General features: G+C 38.4%; 1 protein-coding gene across 1 annotated transcript; it reads left to right on the top strand.

The window, feature by feature from the left end:
* Window positions 1-1,363: 1,363 nt before the first annotated feature.
* Window positions 1,364-20,564, top strand: LOC122886569 (solute carrier family 25 member 36-A). The gene is made up of 7 exons (XM_044218913.1): window positions 1,364-1,816; window positions 4,119-4,283; window positions 7,640-7,717; window positions 10,553-10,653; window positions 15,899-15,965; window positions 16,117-16,406; window positions 17,449-20,564. The coding sequence occupies exons 1-7, from the start codon at window positions 1,776-1,778 to the stop codon at window positions 17,640-17,642; spliced, it is 936 nt and encodes a 311-aa protein (XP_044074848.1). The 5' UTR covers window positions 1,364-1,775; the 3' UTR covers window positions 17,643-20,564.
* Window positions 20,565-22,206: the final 1,642 nt, after the last annotated feature.

Genomic DNA, 22,206 nt, shown 5'->3' with positions numbered 1-22,206 from the left:
CTGGTATGCAAGATTACCCACAATGGCTTGATACACCTAAAACAATTTAAAAGATGGCTATTGTTAGTGTCACATCTAGAATGTAAAGGGGTTAAACCAAAAGCGTTTTCTACCAAAATTGTGTAACATAACTTTTTTTCTCCCTTCCTTTCCTCAGCCCCATATCTCTGTATTACCGATGAATTTGGAGCCAGCATTACCAGTGTCCTCTTTGCTGAAAGCAGGGAGACTACTTCATCCTTGTTACTCATTTACAGGGCCACAAAAACAACATAGTTAAACATGCAGGTTATTGTGCTAATAAAACATATGACTGCATTGCATGTAAAACCTACAATGCAATCTTAAAAAATTGTGTTTTGGTTTCAAATAACCAATTGACTGAGAGTGTGAAACATGTATTTGATATGGCGTCATGACTTTGGTGAATTGTATCACAATGCAAAACATTTCTATTTGCAGCATATTTTTCTATTGTTTTACATCATAAGTTTAGAAACAGTACTGGATAATGGTGTGCATGTACAACATTACATCTCTGTTTCTCACAGTTTGGCTAAATAGTTTAAATTTTAATTTCAGTCTTTATGCTAATGCTATGACTCCTCCTGAAATATTATCATTGTCTGTGATCAATGAAATAAAATAGTTGATATTTGTCATGATTGTCACAAACGATCCATCCATCCATTTTCTAGCTGCTTGACCAGATCAGATTCATGGTGGGAAAAGGGCAAGCAGAGCAACCTCGATAAGTTTTCCAACTTGCTCAAGTTCCTCACAGAAGATGCCCAGGTGCTCCCAAACCAGCTGGGAGAGTCACTCCAGCATGTGTGTGTGTTTATATAATGTATGTTCCCCACCAATCAAGTTATTCTCATTAAACTGAAAATATTAAATGAACTTCTGATTCATGTGTACATTAAACCTAATTGTATGGTGTAAATAAACATCGGTTTTTGGGTTTTTCTATTTGATTTTTATTAGAAAGACACATTTTTTATGTGACCCAAATGGGTGTGAAAAGAATATTTTTTAGGATCACAATAATTGTCAAGTTTTGAAAATCAAAAAATATTTATATAATTTATCTTTAGCATAGAAATACATCTGCAGAAAAGTTGTTTCAGTGGAAAATGGCCACTAGACAGCCAAAAAGGATGCAAAGTAGAAAGAAAGAAGAGAAAGTGGCCCAATCAACAGACGCGACTGAAAGGGGGCGTGGCTTGAGGTGCTATCATAATGCAGCTCTGATTCATTCAATGCTGAGCATGTGATCAGTGCATGATCAGGGCGGAGATAACGTGACGTATTGGACAAGGCTGACCAATAGCAGCGTCTGTTTTTCAGCCTATGATACAGTAAATACTATGAGCTCTGCCTCCTTCCCTCTCGCTGTAGCGATGAAAGCAGAGGGGTAAATCGGGACAAACCCGTGGATGTGCCATAAAACCGTTCGTTAGAGCTGAGGCATTATCCCGACAGTTACTTAGTTAGCCTGTTGAGCTCGCAGCTCTCCGGTGGTTTAGTCGAAGATAAGAAGCTATCTGTGTGAGAGGGGAACCTGAGCAAGCTGAGAGCGACAGAGAGGTGTTTGTCGGCCCACTGCAGACTGAATCACCGGAGACTCGCCCCATCGCTGGTTCATCACCGACGTTGTTTGACGTGCGCATCCTCTCGGAGGCAGAAAGCAACGGGAAGGGTCCAGACCCAAGCCCGCGTTTGACCCTCTGCCGCGGCTCCGAGGTGCGCTGCTTGGCAGAGCATGCTAAATAATGAGCCAAAGGGACACACTGGTTCATTTGTTCGCCGGAGGGTAAGTCAGACAACGAATTTCATTTAGATATTGATTTTATATGAACAGTCTCAGCATTTAAAGAGGCTCGTTGTCTGGTTTAGCTAGCTAACAAGGACCGCTTTTCTATGCAGCGCGTGCATGTGCTATAACCCCTGGTGCTGTGTGCACGTCAGTCACGTCAAGCTTCCTGTCAACACTTCAAAATATGTCAATTTGTATTGTAAAATATCAACACAAATGGGACAATGAGAGCGCGCTTGAGCTTAGATGGGGTTTCAGGCATACCACAGAGTATTTCATCTTATTTTTTGTCGTTTTATTCTCTATACATACTGACTTATTCTGTTCTAAGTGAAAAGAGTTTGCGCTTTTATTTCGAAGACAAATTCATCGTATTTCCGGGCTCGTTGCTGCTCTCTCTCGGTAACTTGACGAAGTTCTGCAGCAGCCACAGCAGTGCTACTTATTTGATCCAGAGATTTAGCATTTTAAGAACCATTTTAAGATCAATTAGACGAATGAAACGAAATGTCAGCGACATGTCTGTGTATGTGGAGTCGACAGTGTAATTTATTTCTGTATATTTTGTTTCTTTATTGATGGATATTAACAGCTGTTGAAATCGCAACTTCTGTAACTTATTTTTTTAGGGCTATTCAGGGGTTTCCACACTTTTTCATGTCAATGATCCCAGATACAGCAGATGAGCATTACCCTGCAAACATCTATCTGATAATATTTGTTCCCAAAAATCATCTGAAGACTTTTGCTGTATTGCGTAACTGTTCATACTGTAGGTGGAAGGTAATTTTAGGGTGTAAAATAATGGTAAAATTCAAGTGTTTCTGTTTCTGATTGATCTTTTGTAAACCACTCAATGAGGCCACAAAATAAGGGCAATAAAGAATGACTACTTAAGGATAAACAAGCGGCCCATACAATAGGTGAGCAACAATTCTCATTCACAATTCTGACAGGCCCAACAACTTGTTCATCAATGAAAATGTAAACACAGACGAAGATTTAGCAGTTTATTGTTGCAGTATGTCTGTCTTGTTTTTAATTCATTGTCTTTAGTTTCTCTGTGTCTGTTACCTCCACCAAACCATTGATATTTAAATATGGTAATCTCATCACACCACAACTCTTCTGTTATCTCTCTTGTCAGGGGTTTAATCTGAGTAACGCAAGACACATTGCTATCTTGAATAAGCAAATACCAGATATGCTTTTCCCAAAAACCTGAGCTGGAGGCCTCAGCACAGTGCTTCCTCCCACAGCCACTGTGAGACACACACATGCAGCAGACAGCGTAGCCCTGAAAGTAGGCCAAGGGTCACTGCTGCCTGTAAGCATGAATGTGGATCAGCCTTTTGAAAAGTAAATATAGCTGGTGCTCCTCAAAAGAGACAGCAGCTAGAGGAATTCACTGCCAACAGCCAGGATGTCGGCATACACCACTGTAGGGCTACAACTAGTAATCACTTAACCTGACCTACAGAGCATTCATATGGTTTGTCACTATGATAGTCAAAAAGCACTTTCCAGCTTTGTGGTGATTTGATTGTGAAGCTTTGTCTATACAAGTCCTATTGTGGAAAGCACCAAGCCTTTGATAAAAGCAGAGAGGATCAACGATCGTGCACATGTGGCACAGGGACACAACATTGTTTTGAGATGAAGTCTGGTTGGGCTTATAGAAATAAAGTCCTAATTTATAACAATGAAACAGATAGTACAATGATATTTATCTGAGATAGATGCATTATGATTGCAATTAGATTGGCTTTAGTTTGTTTACATGCTGATGGCTTCAGTCAGAGTAGAGGTCAAAGTCTAAGCAACACGATCACGAGTTTCTTTGTTTCATTTGTAAGCAGTCATATTTTTATTTACTGTGTGTGAGTTCAGCAAGCCAGCTAAACAACAGTCTAATTTTCATGACACCTCATACTTTCTCTTACAGTTACAAAGAGCTGTGGTCAATTTCCACTAAACTGCATCATGAAACCAGTCTTATGCTCTTTTAGCTTTTGAAGGTACTCAAAGATGCTTTACATGACAAATTAATTGAGTAAAAAAGAACCTAGAAAACCAAAAGACAATACAAGTGCTATATAGGATATGTGATGCTTTTGTAGTTATTTACATATCATTATTTTGATTTGTCCCTTCTCTCTTTTGACCAATGTGAATCTTAAAGCAGATTGTTAAATGTGTTTGTGTTTTGTCATGTTTTCCTCCTTTCTGTCCTCTTCTTCCACCGTCCCCTTTGTTTCTGCACCCTTTCATCCTCAACCCTTTCCCTACTTCCTTCCAGATGTGGTGGCACAGTGGGCGCTATTTTGACTTGTCCTCTGGAGGTTGTGAAGACCAGACTGCAGTCCTCTTCCATCACTCTCTACATCTCTGACGTCCAGCTCAACACTGTCAACGGAGCCAGTGTGGCCCGTGTCGCTCCACCAGGGCCTCTGCACTGTCTCAAGTAAGGAGAATGATGCTAAATGTTAATTGTACTAACTTTATTTTATTAGGGATCATTTCAAAAAGGAATCTTACCAAGGTTAATTTTGATCAACTACAGGATATGGGGGTAGAATACTTATATCAACCTGGTTCTGAGCAATCTTTAGATTTTTTTGTGACAACATATATTCAATTGTCAATCAGCATTGTTATACGAATATTGTGCAGGCTTTTGTAATATTGTGATACAGCTTCAGTGTTGTCTTTTCCTGGTCTTAGTGTTAGCTGAGTGATATATCTGAACTTTTCTAGCTGTGTGACTTGAACAGTGAATGTTAATACTATCATATCCAAACTGGTAGTGATTGTTTCTCAAAATGTTTGTGTGTAAATTGGGGAGGTCAGCTCATGGGTTAGTACAATAGACTTAAGGCAGCCTGAATACATACAATGTTATGGCAAGATGCAAATGGAGGCAAACAGATGTAAATCTGCAATACAAATTCAGGCAAAGACTTAAAAATGTGTCAGTCTAGGAGAAAATTAGCAGTTATCCTGAGTTGCATTACACACTCAATGAACGTGCAGAGACAGGAGCAGAAGGAAGAAGGTCTGAAAGATACAAATCAAATTCCTGGTAAGTTTTCTAATCAGTTTGTCAGAGCTGTGACACACACACAACTTTTCCATTGGCTGTTACGAATAAAACACACAGACTATGGTACTCTAAAGTGAATCCACACTAATAATGAAACAGGTTGTTTGTATGTCACTGTATCACTGTAATCTTCCCGTGAGTTTACATTGACTCTTATTTTACACTACTTCCTAAGAACAAATGTGCTTTTAGAGGATAATTATTTGCCTCAACATGACACCTTGAATGCTCCAGGAGACGGAAAGCTGCATCACCATAAAATAGTTTTTAAAAATGGCAAAAACTTACACCGACAATGAATTTAGCCTATTGCAGAGTCCCTACTATGTGTATTTATCCTATTGACCAACCCATTTGGTGTATGTGCTGTACTGTTGTCAAGTCGATCAAAACGCCGCTATAAACTGGATAGATTTTTTCAGAAATGGTTAACCTGCTCTGGTTGGTAGGTTTCAAGTTTTTTGGGATTGCTGGTGAATTTTCTTTTAGCAAACTACTTGTTTAGTTGTTAGAGAGCAGTAGAATCTACAACCAAGACACTTGAGCAATGCGAGTAGATAAAAAGATCAGCTTCAAGTATATTCTATTAGTGGCATCCAGGGACAAAACTTAAGCCTCCTTTTGACCTTAAAACTCTTTAACTGTTTCGGGTACTTTCTCTAAACAACTACTGGGAAACTAATATGAAATACGCAATAAATTGTTCCTTTTTTGCAACATAATATGTTATTCCTCCTCTCATTAGACAGTGTAAAGTTACCAGAAAAATGGGAAGTGAGAGTGTAGGGGAATCCATCATTGGTTAGGTTTGGAACCTACTGAAAGCCAGTGTGGCTGGATATTCGTAATTAACGGTGTTAAAGTAAATATTCAACGTGGCTACAGTGCTCTACTCTTGTTCTTTGGCAACCTATTTCCATGACTGTCACACAGTGTTAAACATATTGCATAATGCACAAGCTTCTGTGTGTGGAAATTTCCACTGCCAAATGCTTGGTTTAATTATCTTGCAAATTAGGAATCTTGGAGAAACTTCATGTTTTACTTCATCTCTCAGGAAAAAATATTGCTTTTTAATTTAGACTTTTAACATGAAGACTTTTACATGTATTATGTAGGCAAAATGATAATCTTGTACTTGCACATTTCAGTAGAGATCCTTATTTGTCACCAAAGTGGTTAACCAGAATTGTTTGGTTAAAAAACCGATTTGTTCTTACTGGCTGTTGCAATAATGGGGAATGTTTTCTTTGTCAGTTGCCTGCCTTAACAAGGGTTTGTTAACAATGCTTTCTTCAGGATTTTGTTTAATAACATTGTACTAATGCCCTCTTTCGATTGCAGTTAATGGGGGCATTGTTTTGGGCTCAACATTGGTTAAGTGCTGATATAAACCAACTTCTTGTGTTGTCCTTGAGATTAGCAGCCACTAGCAGAAACTGTACACCACTATTACACAATACAGAGTGGAGCAGGGCAGAAGAGGGAAGAGCGGTATGGCAGGGAAAGGAAAAACACCCACACGAGTCAAAAGTGGGTCAACATGCAGTGAGGTGCAGCCGTTGTTCCATTTTAGAGCAGAGTATGTAAACTGATGATTAAGTTTTGTGACTGTGGAGAACGCTGTCACTCCAAGATCTGTGTTTTAATATAAGTTTAGGCAATTACTCTGTATTCTTAACGAGACACCGTATACTGTAAACCATTTTTGAGTTGAAGTATTTAGCTATGAGAAAAAGTCTGCAAAATCTCACAGCCAGGGTAAGAAGGCACAGCCCGCAAACCTACAAGCTGAACAAAATTCAGCTGCATAACTGCTCCAAGAAAGATCGGAGCTATGTCTTGTTTTTAACTGGGTGGTACAGCTCTAGTCAAACCACTATCATAAGAATTTAATCTACCCCAAAGGACCAGTTTATTATCTGTCCCAAAAGACCGTTTTCTTATCTTGTCTTTTATTTCCTGCATGACTTCATGCTTTTCTTTGAATGTACTTTGCATCACAGTTTATGTGAAAACGTGAGATAAATAGAAGTGAACTATAAGCTGTGCTCATTCTGAATGAGGTAGGTTACTGGGTTAGACTGGAGACAGTTGAACATTCTTTGAACTCAGGTTACAAGAGAAAATGAACACATGAGCTGTCATGATAACACCACCATAAACTCTGCCAGGGCAAGGACACCTGTCATTTCATTTGACCCTGTGACCCTGTGTATAATGTCAGGCTGTATTAACTGTCAGGTCCTGACAGATTGCCCAAAAAGTATAATTTACTGGTCCATCTGCTTAGGGCTAACACATTGGATATAAATTTTGCCACAAATAGAGATGTTGTCTGTACGGTTTGACCACTTCGATTTGGTGGATTTCCTTTCTGTTTCCCTTGGTGCCCTAAAAACATCAATGTGAAGTATTTACTCTGTATTTTTCCCGTCATCATACAGCATGTAAGGGATTTTTATTTTTTATTTACATACAATGGTGAGATAAAGAACTTCCGTGTGTGTAAGTCACACACAATGGATTGTAATTGCCAAACATTAAAGGAATAGTTTGACATTTTGGGAGAAAGCTACTGGCGCTAGCTTCATATTCAGTGCACAGACATGAGTGGTATCAGTGGTATCAGTGGTATTCTTTGCCTGTATGCTTGCTCTGTATTATGATGGAATAACCAAGAAAACATGAATTGAAATCTCAATCTCTCTCTGTAGGTTAATTCTAGAGAGAGAGGGACCTCGTTCACTCTTCAGAGGACTGGGACCCAACCTTGTGGGTGTGGCACCTTCCAGGTATATACAGTATTATCTACAGTAATATGTGTGTGTTGCATGTCTTCTCCTGCCTTCCTTAACCTCTATGATCGCTTAAGAAATACCATTATCGTGAACATTGTGAAGCCAAAAGAAAGAGAAAAGAAAATAAATTAACCTATACTTGCATATCTGATAACCAAACGCAGTAGATCTTTAATGTTTATATGAATCCTTCAGAATGAACCACTGTTATCAGCACTAGCACGACCTGTTATCAGAAAATAAAGGAATTTCTTCATCATTTACTTCACATTACATCAAACCTCAGCACACATTTTTATTGAGGAATGTATTTGCTTCTGCTAGATCTTCTTAGCTTTATTTTTTTTCAAGCTTCCGGCTCATTGGGAGCTTACGTTGGCAGTAATAATAGCAGGCCACAAATATGGAAATGAATGCTGTTAAACTCACAGAAATGCAATGGAAATCGGTGCTTCAAATCCTAGAGGAAATGAGCAGGTTCCCCCTCTCTTAGCTTGGCTGGTTAGAATTGCGTAACAGCCTGAACTCAATCAAAGTCTGAATGAAACAGCAGCAACAGCTGTTGCACTCTCTCATCATGTGACTGTTGATGTTGTTGTGTATTATCACAATGGAGTTCCTATACTAAAACATTTGTGTTTGTGTCTAATCCCCCTCCCTGACCCGTCTAGGTCTCCCTAGCTACAGCTGCATCACATGGCCATTGTCATCCTCTTCCCGTTGGTTCTTTATGCTCTCTTTCTCTCTATCTGAGTCATCCTTTCCATACTATTATTCTCTGTCTCCCTCTCTCTCGCCATGTTTGTCATTCTTTGCCTATATTCATTCAGACTTGTTCTGTCCTCTGGGTCCTTCACTGCCTGTGCTGTCTCGCTCTGTCTGGCTCAGACTCTCTGAGGGGCGAGAAATGCCCATGGGTGTGTGTGTGTGTGTGTGCGTTAGTCCCGTGGGCTAGTTGTCCAGCTGTGGAACTGGCAGCTTGTGTCCTGGTCACGACAGTTATAGCAAACAGTGCTATAGAAAGAAGCTGTTATATAAGAAGTGAGACTAATGAAATATGAGCTTTCCTGCTGTCTTATGTGCAGTTTTATGAACCACTTGAAGCCTAATGTTTTCCAGTATTCCCTATTAGAATTGTTTTTATGTTGTGCCAAATTTAGACACATTTTTTCCAGGCTAGAATGTATCATCACATCCTGTATGTACTGTATATTTAGTACCTGATTGTCCCATCACTTCACTGAACCTGTATCACACTTAACCGTGTATTTGTTCAAATATTCAAATTCAAGACACAATTTTTATGGCTCCACTGCCACATCAAATGGGCAATTTGGAACCTTTTTATCATTTTATTCAGATTTCATTTTAATTCACAATGGTTTATTTGGTATCTGTGGAAACTTAAGGATCTTGAATAGAGAAATTAAATTAAGATTTTGATGAGCAATATGTATAATATATAATATTGATGGACTTACTGCAATTAAACATTTGGACATTTTCATATTGTTTGCCAGCATAGCAGCCTCGGTTTTTTTTTTTATGTCAAAGATTTGCACACATCGACACTCAGACAGACATACCAAATTGCACATCTTTTGAGTATTAGACAGGGTAAAGCTAAACGAAATGTCAGTATAAATGTCATGAGAAACACTTTAAAATCTTCAATTATTATTCAGAGCCGCCAAATTCATCAGTTAAGGTGCAGGCAGTAAAATCTAAGTGATTCTTCTAGGAAGATACTCTAGAAAAAAAATAGATACATAGATAGATACAGCAGAAGATTTAAAGATGTATGGCAACGTAAGATGCAACATTTCCACTCATGTTAATCACAGTCTAATATCGGTAAAGTTTAATCTTCCAGTGCAATACAACTGAATGAAACAACAGATTTATTACTTTATTTATCTTCAAGGGGAGGTCTGGGTTGCTGGGCTACTGAGTTATTATCTCCTGTTGTAATTAGGAAATATCACTCTGACTCTCTGGAAAGCTTAAAAAAAAATCTTCTGATGCTAATGAGAGTGCAGCCCACTGGGCATGCTGCAGGCGTTCATTAGCAACACACACACATACAACACATGTGCATACAGAACAGCTTACACCAGCAGCATCACTTATTACGTATGAGAGATGCACATACACATTCAGACCCACTCAACATAATTCATCTCTCATCCGCAGAGGAGCATGATCATGGTGTGCATGCATGCTCTCAATTCAGAAGGGCAGGGAGGGCAGGTCACTGGGTTTAATTCCACTTAGCAGAAATGTTGACTAAATCCTGTGATTTTATTTAGTGAGGAGCAGCTAGACCCCTGGGAGTTAATCTGCTACTAAAGCGTGCTATGAGATTGAGATGCACACTCTCTCATGCATGCACGCACACACACACACGCATAGAAACTCCTTTTAGTGGCTTGCTTTTAGACTGCATATTAGCTTGGCTTAGCTCTACAATTTAGGCTGTGTTTTATTTCAAGCTATTGAAATAATGTTTTCATATTTAACGTAATGCTATTCTTTATCTAATTCATGCAGTTATACAATTTGTCTGTGTTGTCTCCATGGTTCCAGTAGTGATCTTTTATAGTGCAATTAAATTCCTGAATGCTCATCAGTCATTGTTAGTTGCAAATTTAGCATTTTGATCAGTGGTGCATGTGTTCAAACTAAAGATGCTAATGAGGAAAAGCAGTGTTTTCTCTCAATGTTTTCCTACTAGTTAGTAGTAGTTAATCCTCAGTCAACATAAGCAGTGGTTGTAATATCTTACTAACCTCTGTCTTATTTTTCTCCTTATGATGTTATTTGCTACAGGGCGATCTACTTTGCAGCCTATTCTACAGCCAAGGAGAAGCTGAATGGGGTGCTGGAGCCAGACTCTACCCAGGTGCACATGGTGTCGGCTGGGATGGCAGGTAATGATGGCTCCTGCTCCCCCTCCCCTCTGCCTGTTAGTCACTGTCTGTCGCTGAGTGTTACATCTGCCTGTTTGTCTGTCTGTCAGTCTGCCTGGGCAGTGTAAATCACTGATGGGTTTTATTTTTTTTTAAACATGTTAAAGAGTTAATTTAGTTTGTCTTCATTGGACAGATTTCATTTTTCTTTATCTTGTACCCCCCCAATATACATGTGTGGAATGGTGGGAACTTCACAAATTCAAATGCTTGTGAATACCTAAAGCATGCTAAAGCTAAGTAATAATAACTGTTATAAATAGGCATTACATCATGTATAGAAATATTAAATATAAACAATAGTGGGTTTATCCGAAAGCACAATTTGAGACTCTCAGGATCAAACTGACCTTGATTGTGATTGTGGTGAAAACAGCCTCACTTTGTTTACTGTGAAACCAAGCCATGAAAGATACATTTATCTATGTTGTAAGTTATGTACTTGCTACAATCAGATGATTTCAAAGTAAAGCGCTAATCTCCCATCTGGCATTTAAGAAAAAATTGTTTAAAAAGCACCTTGAAACCATGCCAGTCACATAGCATATCTTTACTACTTACTCTCACCAGCTTTTTTCTGAGCATTTACTTTCTGTAAATGCACCCATCTACCAAGATAATACAGTATCTTGTTTCTTCCTGGTGACCTTTCCATGTCACATACAGTTGATGAGACAAATCCTTATATCAGGACTTGAATGCACTGAAACCAAATGAGAAGCACCCATGCAATTTGAGGCTATAATGGCATTTATACAGTGACTGTGCTCTATATATCTTTAGCTGTTTGACAAAAAGAAGAAAACCACATGGTCCTCAAAGTTTAGGTTGTGCTTTCCTCCTTTCCTAGCCCCTTTGTCCCCCATGTCCTTCATTATTTATTTTTTTTCTCCTCACCCTTTTTCCTCTTTTAGTTCTATAATTTTGAGGCCTCTCCAGACGTCTCTGTAAATGGTTTAATATCCCAGTTGTTACTTAAACAGTGTGGTCTGGGCCCCCTTCTTTGCTCTGTGTGTATAGAGGAGAGAGCACGGCCCCCAATGGTCAACCGGGGCCCCTGGCACTCGGGCGGACACGTCAGGTAGCACTCCATTTCTTTACACTGGTATGATGAAAACCATGGTGTTTTTTATGAATATCTGAAAGTTCATAATGGTTATTCATTTGTAATGATATTACCATTGCTTTTGGCAATGTGTTTGCTGCTGGTTTGTAGTTTTAAGGTTTTGTTATTGCTTAGTCTTAACACACACCTCCTTCCCCTTAGCCTGTTGTCTTGTCCCATCAACATAGTAAAGTAATGACACATCTGTGGATTTTATGTTGTCAGCACAAAAGAAATGCTAACCTTGTCACTGCTACAGGTTGTAATCGATGTGCTCCATTTTGTTTTTGTCATTTGGTTGTCATTTCTTTTCAAGGAGAATCTGTATCCATCATCCAAAAGGCTGTAACTATTTTGACATGACTTCCTCTTTTTAAATTTGTTGAATTTCCTGAAGGGAGTTTGCCCTGACAGTTTAACCCCAACAGTACTGACACCAGTTTTAAAATACACACATGAATACTTGAATGTGGACAAGATGCAGTGAAGGCACAAACATGTAACTGATGGAACTGGCTGAACTTTAACACAACATATAGAAAAATTAGTGATATTTTTTTTTGTCATTAAGCGAGAGGAGAATAGTGTTGTTGTTTTTTTTTTCTTCTTCATGTTGCACACATTTCTTCATCAGCTCGGCAACATTCGTTTATCTACAGTACCTTGAATGAAATACAGTACAAATGTCTTACATAAACCTATTGTCTCTGTCTTTCATATGCACATATTGCATATTCAAACTTGTCAGCACTGAGAAATAGCAGAGTTAAAGAAAGCCTTAGTGACGGCTAAACGTTACCCCGATTCCTGGATAATTGCTTCCAGCTTTGAAAAGTAGGTTTGTGGAGTCACTGCCTCTCGTGGCCTCCCTGCTGGGAAGAGAGGCGAGTCCCGCTACTTCACTTAGACTTATTTTCCCCTCCAGCAGTTGATCTAAAGCATGTTTGCCTTCTCTGAATGTGGGTCAAAGTCCTATGGAGAAATTGCACAGGACTTACGTGTCTATAGGAGGATCATAATGCAAAACATGTAGCTGCATGCCCATATGCAGATACACCTCAAGGACTAGTTAGCCTGTATGGGCTGCATATGTATCTTCTTCATGGCTTATCTAAATTACCAAGCAGGCAAGTGTGGTTCACTTCCATTACCAGAAATATTATAATAATAATATTTAAGTTACTAATAAGTTACTTTGTTCCATGTCATGGAGTTTTGTGAAAACTTTATATTGAGACCTTTTTATTTACATTATTGGTTCAGAGGAAAAAATGTTAATAAATCTTTCATGTGGAGATATTCTAATGCATATCAATTATTAATAATAAGTTAAATAATTAATGATCATTTTGTCCTATTAAGCTGACCCATTTTATAAATAAAGAGCATGTTATATTGTGACAAAAAACATTACTAAAAAACATTTAAAGGAGAAAAATAGACAAACAATTATGAAATTCCACTAAAACCATCGATATTCAAGAGTTTAATTGCCATAACAAAATGACAGCTACATAAAACAGGCCTCTCTGTCATACTGTGCACAATTATGAACACTAAGCTGTTAATTTTACAATAAATATTTAGACTTGAACATTCAGTAACTGTAGAAAACTGTTTAAAAAAAAAATTCTGTTGAGGTTGTTATTTCCAGTTTTCTTTTGTGTGACATTGAAGATGTTATTGTAGAAACAGGCTGGCTCTCTGGAGACATTTTAATGTTATTTTTAAAATTTATCCCAGTTTTTCCAGAGTCCGGTTTGGTCCAGAGAGGTATTTGGGGCTGGCCGAGTTGCATTCATTGTTCCATTTCATTGATTCACTTCACTATGATCAATCACTTCATCCTTATGTCATCACATATTCATAAAATGGTCTCCTCACTCCTTTCATCACCATTGTCCACCACTTAGGGTCTGTTATACACAACTAGACAAGGTTAGCATTTCCACCTGCCTCTCTTTATTTTCTACCTTATCTCAATAAGCATTTGATTTGGTTCTTTCTCTAATATGTAGATTATAAACTGATAATGGCACCATGATTATGAAGAATACATCTTCAATATTATTTGTACTTGTGTTTTATCTCACTGTGGTGAGATGGAGCTGCAGTTTTGGATTGGTTTCTGTTCAGTCAACATTTTCTTTATTCCACTTGAACAAAGGAGTAAAGGGAGGGATAAATTGTAATAAAGTAAAAGAATTTAATTCAACATATAAAAGTAAATTAAAGGGGATGGGGTTTAGAGTTGGGATTAGAGTTTGGGGAAAGATGGGGGGAGGTCAGTCCTTCACCCATCTCTTCTCCAACTACCTGTCCAGCACCAGTGGGTTTGGGTGGGTGGTTGATTGGGCTGGGGGGGTGGAGGATGTGACTGCTGCTTGTGTGTGACTGTGGTACAGAAAAGCCTGTGTCTATTTTAGGGCTTTACTGTAAAGCTTTCACCCCTGCGTGATTGGGTGGGAGACCCCCGCCATCTGAGCCCCCCATATCTGCAGGCTACTAGCTGCAGCGGGGAGGAGCTGGAGGAGCTTTGCCCCTCCCTCGTGAGTACACGCCATAGACGCTACTTCCTTCTACTTCCCTCTTTTTTTCTTCCTTCTCTTTTTGTCCTTCTCTTCTTCTCTTCAACAGACCTGTGTCATCCTCTCTTCTTCACGCAGTTGCCTTAACATAGGGCTGTGTTGCTTTGATACACTAGATGTGCCTCATGTCTCTTTATAGACTTGCCCTCGTCCTAGCTGTTTGCTGCAAATGGCCATGTTTTATTCCTCTGTTACATCATTTGTATCAGAAACGTTTAGAGATACTTTGTGTCGTTTCATAATGATACAAAGTGCTCATTAATTAGATTTACGCCCTACATATCAAATTTGACATTACTGTATATTGCCTAGTGTACCTACTGAACAACAGCACAATGTCTGTTCAAAGTATCATCCCCTCTAAATAACTCAAAACAAGCACATGCACACACTCACATCTGCTTGATGTATGTTCTGTGCACACAAGTGCATTTTTTAATACATTTTCAGGGATCCATCATTGATTGACCCCAGTTTCAAACTAAGCTAAAATTAAGATTGGCTGTGAAGGCAGATGGACATATAGAATAAGGTTGCCCACCACTATTAGGAACTAAAGTCTGCACTAATTTTCACGCCAGAGACTTTCCACTTTAGTCCTGCTGAATAATTGAAGAATCTCCTCCAGACACCATTTTATTTCTCGATGCTGCTGTTGTAGCTAGTTTAAGGGTTTAAGGGTCTTTATGTTTATTCTATGACATTTAACAAACCAGTGGTTAACTAGTTAGACCCTAAAGACGTTCATTGATTGACTAATAAAGGAGGCACATTAATGTTGCTGAACCAACAATGAGAGAAATTTTTTTGAGTCAAAACTGTCAATGTCAAAACTAGGAATCAAAGCCACTGTGCTGTGACATGAAGTTGTGGATCAGCAGATTTGCTTAGTTATGTGTGTATTACAAAGCACATTGAAAGTGTAATAGTATTTTTTTTTTTTTAAACAGACTGTAAGCTCTTTAAGATGAGCTTATGTTTTAATTGCAAATGATTTCTATTAGAAACACAAGAGCTCTCATTAGCATTTCAAAGAAATGAATCAGACTGCAGTATTATAACAATCTGCCACACTCAAAGGCCTAAAATTAATTTGCTGCTTGGCCTCATTTCCCAGTGTTTGCAGTTAGATATTTTTTTAAGATGATAGATGAAAAAAGCCTTCATGCACTGTTGTCAGTTAAGATGCTTCAGGAAGAGAGCTGTTGTTTATATACACCTGTTTAGCATTTCACATGAAGAGGATCAATATGTGAATATGGAAAAGCATGAATTTTTGTCTGTAACTCAATTAATGATTTTTCAAAAAAGTAAGTAAAGAAAAGTAATTCTCTATTATAGTATTCAAATAGCTCATAGTAAAGTAAAACACTGAAGTGAGTTGATCCTGTTTAGTGAAGTGCTTTCTCACTGTCCTTGTACAGTATAGAATATTTATTATAGTTGATTAGATTGTGTTCTTCCAAATGTCTCTGCATCTGTCTGAACCTCTGACCTCTTCTGAATTTCCCAGGGTTCACCGCCATCACAGCCACCAATCCCATCTGGCTGATCAAGACCCGTCTGCAGCTGGAAACCAGGTGAGGAACCTCAAACCTTAATGTCATAAGTCTAGAAGCTACAGTGGAATGGGTTGTATGACTCATTTTCCAATAATAATGATAATAATAATGATCATGAGAGAATGAAATTACATTGTTATTGGACTTAAAAGTCTCTGTATGATTACAGAAACCGGGGTGAGCGGCGAATGAATGCATTTGAGTGCGTGCAGCGGGTGTACCAGATGGACGGCCTGCGAGGTTTCTACAGGGGCATGTCAGCCTCATACGCTGGCATCTCCGAGACTGTTATCCATTTTGTCATCTATGAGAGCATCAAACGTAAACTGCTGGAGTCCAAGGCCCACGCCAGCATGGATGAAGAGGAAGAGTCTGTCAAAGATGCTTCAGACTTTGTGGGCATGATGCTCGCAGCAGCCACCTCCAAGACCTGTGCCACCTCCCTCGCCTACCCTCATGGTAACTTTCTGCCTCACTCACCTTAGTTTTGTTTTATTCAAAGGATAAGGCTAAAGATATTCCATATTTTTCTTATTGTCCACATATCCCATGAAAAGACCAAAACCAACGTGTTAGTCCGTCTCTCAATAAGTTCCAACTTCCCCAGCCTGTCAGTGGCACTCAGCCCCAAGCCCACTGGTTTCCTACTGAAGACGTAAATCTTTAAAAACAGATCACGAATATACACTTTTGTTTTTAAACAAGGTTAATTCATTTCCTAAAACAGCTGGGCACTGTAGTTTTTAATAAACGGTACTCAAACATGAATAAATACAGCATTTGTCGGTTACTCTTCATGGCAACAGGACAATGCATGTGTGACCTACTCAAAATAAATGTTCATCATAATGAGGGAACATGTCACCCAGTGTAACAATGTGGCTCATTGATCTGTTTTTAAAGAAAAATGCTATATTGGCTTTCGTTACATGGGCAATACTTGTTAGTGGAATCAAATCATTGTTGGATTTTGTCTTTTCATGGGTATCATAAAACAACAAACATTTTGCACTGGAGTTTAAAGGAATAGTTCAACATTTTTGGAAATTAGTGTATTCACTTTGTTGCTGAGAGTTAGAGAAGATCAATACCACTCTTATGTCTGTGCGTTATAGTATGGAGCTAGAGCCAGGAGGTGATTAGCTTAGCTTAGCATAAAGCCTGGAAACCAGGGTACCTACCTGAACCTTTAGAGCAGTTAATCAGTTAATACATCCCATTTGTACAAAAACATACATGTCAAAAACAAGAATTTGTAGTTTTATGGGGAGAAAGCATCCAGACATGTTGCATTTTGATTGAGGCAGTAACTCACTTTTTCTTATTAGAAAAATATCATGGTTGTGTTTTGTGTATTTGCAGCATGTTTCTGTATTTGGTTTTGCATTCTCTATTTGCATGTGTTTTCTTAAGCTGCAGTGCATTTAGCTCTCAGGGCCACCGTACAATAGTGTATTTAACACAATCATTAACACAATCTTCCTCTACTCTCAAATTGCAGAGGTGATCCGCACACGGCTACGAGAGGAAGGCAGCAAGTATCGCTCCTTCTTCCAAACTCTGCTGACGGTGCCCAGGGAGGAGGGATACCGGGCGCTGTACCGCGGCCTAACCACCCACCTCGTCAGACAGATCCCCAACACCGCCATCATGATGTGCACCTATGAAGTGGTGGTCTACCTGCTTGGCCGTTAGCCCGCCGGGTATGTGTCCTTCCTGTTTAAAGAGAGACAGTTAGCAAATGACTGAGAAGGAGGCCCTTTGGAGAGGAAGAGTGAGGACAGAATGTCCAATTGAAGACCAAAGGAAAAGCGAAGATACTCTACTGGACCAGAAGAGGCTAAATGGACAAAAGATGAAGAAATAGGAAGGAGGAAAGCCCTTTGTTACCATATCAGCATTATCACCTCCAGTTCCCTTTATCAGACTGCTGGGACAGATAGAGGGTGCTACAGTTCACAGAAGAGGTAATATGGGTATGACGAGAAAGGAGTGAAGAGTAAAAACAGCCTTTTTCACTCCACTCAAAAACAGCCTTTTTCACTCTTGGATAGAGATGATATTGTGAAAGGGGAATGCTTGGAGGCAACTGAATTTGACAGGAAAGATGATAACTAAATGTAGGTCAATTTCAATAATCCAAGAATCTCTACTTGGCACTATTTGTCTGCACTAGTCTGCACTTGTTTCAGTGCTATGAGACTACTGTACGATGAGATGACTGGCAGTTAAAGAATGTTCAATTAAAGCAGAATGTCAGATGGAAGTTGGCATTTAAAACAGAGACATCAGTCTGTTTTCAAGTCACCTGAACCACCCATCTTTGCACTACAGTAAAGTATGTCTTCAAGCATTCCCCTCTGAACGCTGCAGTCGACCCCCCCTTGATGGCCTGAAGTTCATAGAGCATAGCTGTGAGCTAACTGGCCACACACAAGAAAACACAGTTTGTGAAGGCCTGTCACTCGAACACATGCCTCAGAAACGAGCTTGTGTTTATAAAGAGTGGGTTGAAAAGCTGACTTTCATTCATTTTATTCCTCTGTAAATCAGTGCCTGGCGGTGACATGCTTCGGCTGAAGTTTGCCTTCAGTGTTGATAGTTTCTCTTTGTTAAAACTAGATTAATAAGATTGGTACACAAGGCCAGCTTCTGCCTGCACCCAGTCACTGCTCAGGACTTTCAAATCTTGTGTGAAAACATGAGACCAATGTGTCCTTTTTGAGATGTGAAGTGTGTGATTGTCCAAAAGGTACCAAGACTAAGACTACTATTGGAGTGCCACTACTTGAATATAATGTGACGGTGTGGGGAAATGTTGGAGTGGGAGAATGTTGATGGAGTTTCATCATCACCTCATAACCTGTGTGTGTGTGTGTGTGTGCGTGTGCATCTGCAATCATGTGTGCCTGCATGTATAATTAATATCTACTCCAGATTTCCCTCCACTAACTATTAATCTTGCAAGACACTGTGGTTGGGAGTGTGGAAAAGCTCTCATTCCCACTCTCATGCCAGTGCTTTCTTCCAGTGGCTTCCAGCTGACCTGATAACATGCACTTTTGTGGCCTTTTAGGGCTTGTGCTTTGCATTTTATTGTGTGACAGTTTGAACCTGTACATTGTAAAAGGAAAAAAAAGTATTACTGTATATCAAAATGGTATTTTGCGCAACTGTTCTTATAGCAGATATATTGTACAGTTGTCAGTAGTTGTGAAGGATGTCCAAATGTGCGTGTATATAATATAGATACTGTATAAGCATATAATTTGTTGTTGTTTTTTTTCTGAGGCCCATGTATGATCATACTGTTTGCATTTGCAAATTATTTTCATTTTTGTGCAATTTAATCTTGTTGGTTATTGCTTGGCTGATTTTTCTTACAGTATAAGTTGTGTTTTGTTTTGTTTTTTGTATTTGTATGTCGCTGTAAGCTGTCATGCAAAAAATGTGTGCTTACATGAAAGCTGACAGGACAAATACTTTCATGTAAGCATTTGTGCTAGAGCGTTGGTTAGTCATTTTACCGCGTTCATGAAGTGTTCTATTTTGTAAAGTTTGGATGTTTCCGTCATTCGTAATGTTTACATTGTTCCTTACTTTCTGTCAGATTGTTTTTGGTTTTCCTAGCAACATGTTTTAAATATTAAGATGGAAGAATTTTAATGTGAGAGTTCAAGAACTAGAATCATCTTTCTGCAAGACTGTACAGAGTACCACAGTGAATTGGGACTGTTAAAAACTGAATTTGAGAGATCCAGAAATTGGTAAGCTAATCTGTTACTGAAGAGGGTTGCTGGTACAGTAAATGTACCCCTTGAAACAATCCATCCAAAAAGTTCATATAACATACATTAAGAATAATCTTTTGAGAAAATTTGGCACACACATTTTTTCAAGTTGTATTCAAGAACCTTATCAAATTTTCCCTTGAATACTTTAGGATTGTTTATTATCAAAACATCCTTTTACATGACATTTAAAACTTCTGTTGAGCAGAGAAAAGCCCTCCCTGACCCAGCCGCTGTGGTCTCAGTTCATACTCATTCTCCATATGGAAACGATAAAGTCTGTACAGTTTCCGTGTTTTTAAATAAAAAGTATTGTTTTTATTTCAGCAATTACAGAAAATCTGGTGCGTTCACACACAATGTTGTTCTTGAACACTTTCATTTTTTTCCCCCTTGCAAACCGAGGCCTGTGTTGTAACTTGTGACAGTTATTGATTTTCAGTCTTGACTGACATGTTTGTAGCCCATAGTTGCTGTCGGTGCTTGAAAAAAAATTGCATTTTAACATCCATGTTTTCCTGCAAAACACTAATAGCTTTTATGTCTTTGGCTCCATTGCAGTAATACTTGAGGTCAAATTACCAAAATGTGACATGAACACACAACTGGACAAACTGTGCAAATATTTCACTTTATTTTTTACCTCTCATTTCAGTGTCTGTATGCAGTTCAATATGTTTAACCTGTATGCTTCAGGACACAGCCTCAAGCAGGGTTGAATGAAACCTGGAACATTGGTTTTTGCCAGCTCAATCGTTGATGTATTTTTTGTTTGTTTGTTTTTTAAACACAAAAGTAAATAAAAATCCACTTGCAACTAAAATTACATCAACTTTTTAACATCTGTTTGTTTACTTATTAATTTATGTTGTTGTACAGGTATGTGCAGTTTGTAGCCCCAACAGTTAAAAAGAAGACACTCTTGTTAGGATAATTAATGAATGCTGAAAAATCACAATATAAATATATATATAGTAAGATAGAAAAATATACTGTATACAGATGCAGAATAAAGGGAATGCTGTATGGGTACCAGTTTTTATTTTTTATTTTATAAATTACAAGCGATGAACAGAAATGTGCACCAGTAAACATGTTACAAATGTTTAAGAAACTAGAAGTGTAGAAATTGAAGTATGAAGAGTATGAATGGGAAAGGGTCCTGTACCAAAAAGTCCCACACTGTTTGTATTTGCTTACTATCACCGCCAGGAGGAGCCAAATAGCCCCTGAAAGAATTAACCAGTGCACAAGTTCAATTTACTGAATTCAGGTACTGATTTCGGTTCACCATCTCCCTAATTTTCTATTAGAAATGTCAAAATGTTAAGGTGTTAAAATTGAAATCAATTAAACAAGTCTGTGTCAAAAAGCGAGATAGTTTATTCTATCCGGCACATGAACATCTTCATGATCATTTTCATGCTCAAACATTAGAGGCCAATAAGGGCATCGATTTCTATTAAGTTCTCTGTCACGTGTAATACCTACAGCAGAATTAATTAATGAATGTGGGTAGATGGCAATTGGAATAATCCATCATCATACATATCGAGGTTGGACTCAGTGACTTACAGTATATTAAAAAATGGCCATAAGACATTAGTTTGTATTGATTCTGTAGTGCAGCTGTTAGGGTTGTTCAGCACAAACAGCACACAGCGAACACACTGCCCCTATTACAACCTGATGCAAATCAATCAGCCCTACTCTGTTTTACTTAAACAAAATAGCCTGAATTTCAGATATAACAGCAGATCAGTGGATAGATCTTGTGGTTATGTATCTGAATTGACTTCCACTTAACAGCCCGCTGATTTGTTTAGTGATAAATATTCCCTTGGATGTACAGAAGAACAGAGAAATAAAGCATGCAGATGATGATACCTTCAAGTACTGAGTGAAGTGTCAGTTAAAGTGAAAGTACCCAATGGAATTGAAGATGTCATTGAAGTTCAAGCACTGAAATTATTCGAAATCGTCAAAGTGTACGTGATACATTGAGTTGTGTCACAGTGACAGTTTTAGTGCAATCACTAAAAGCACATAAAACTCTCAGTTTAAAAATAAGAAATTAAAGCAGGGAACCGTCTGTTGACGTGACGTGAAAATCAATTATCAACCATTCACATATGATCAGGAGGATACTAAAATTTCATAAAATAATAGCAGTTAATAGCAGCAACATACCATCACAGGGAATATGAAAACAGATATGCAATAGATTACATTTCTTGAAAAACAAATACATAAAATGAATACATCAAACCATAAAACAGATGATCATAACATATCCTAAAAATTACAACCGAATAAAATAGTTTAGAAATACTGGCAGCTATATCCCTCGCCTCCAAATCAGCCAGATTTTATTATTATTATTATCATTGTTATTATTAGTAGCAGCTGTAGTAGGTAGTAGTAGTAGCTAGTGGTAGTATTTTTGTACAGCTCTACAGATTGGTACA

Source organism: Siniperca chuatsi, linkage group LG13 (assembly GCF_020085105.1).
Source record: "Siniperca chuatsi isolate FFG_IHB_CAS linkage group LG13, ASM2008510v1, whole genome shotgun sequence".
Lineage (NCBI taxonomy): Eukaryota > Metazoa > Chordata > Actinopteri > Centrarchiformes > Sinipercidae > Siniperca > Siniperca chuatsi.
The sequence above is the reverse complement of the archived record's forward strand: the minus strand, read 5'-3'. Positions and strand labels throughout refer to the sequence as shown.

Bases quoted from the DNA above. Each gene is read 5' to 3' on its own strand.
- LOC122886569 (XM_044218913.1), top strand. From the start codon at position 1,776: ATGAGCCAAAGGGACACACTGGTTCATTTGTTCGCCGGAGG. The intron at 4,284-7,639 runs GTAAGGAGAATG...CTCTCTCTGTAG, and splicing joins GGGCCTCTGCACTGTCTCAA to GTTAATTCTAGAGAGAGAGG. The intron at 10,654-15,898 runs GTAATGATGGCT...TGAATTTCCCAG, and splicing joins GGTGTCGGCTGGGATGGCAG to GGTTCACCGCCATCACAGCC.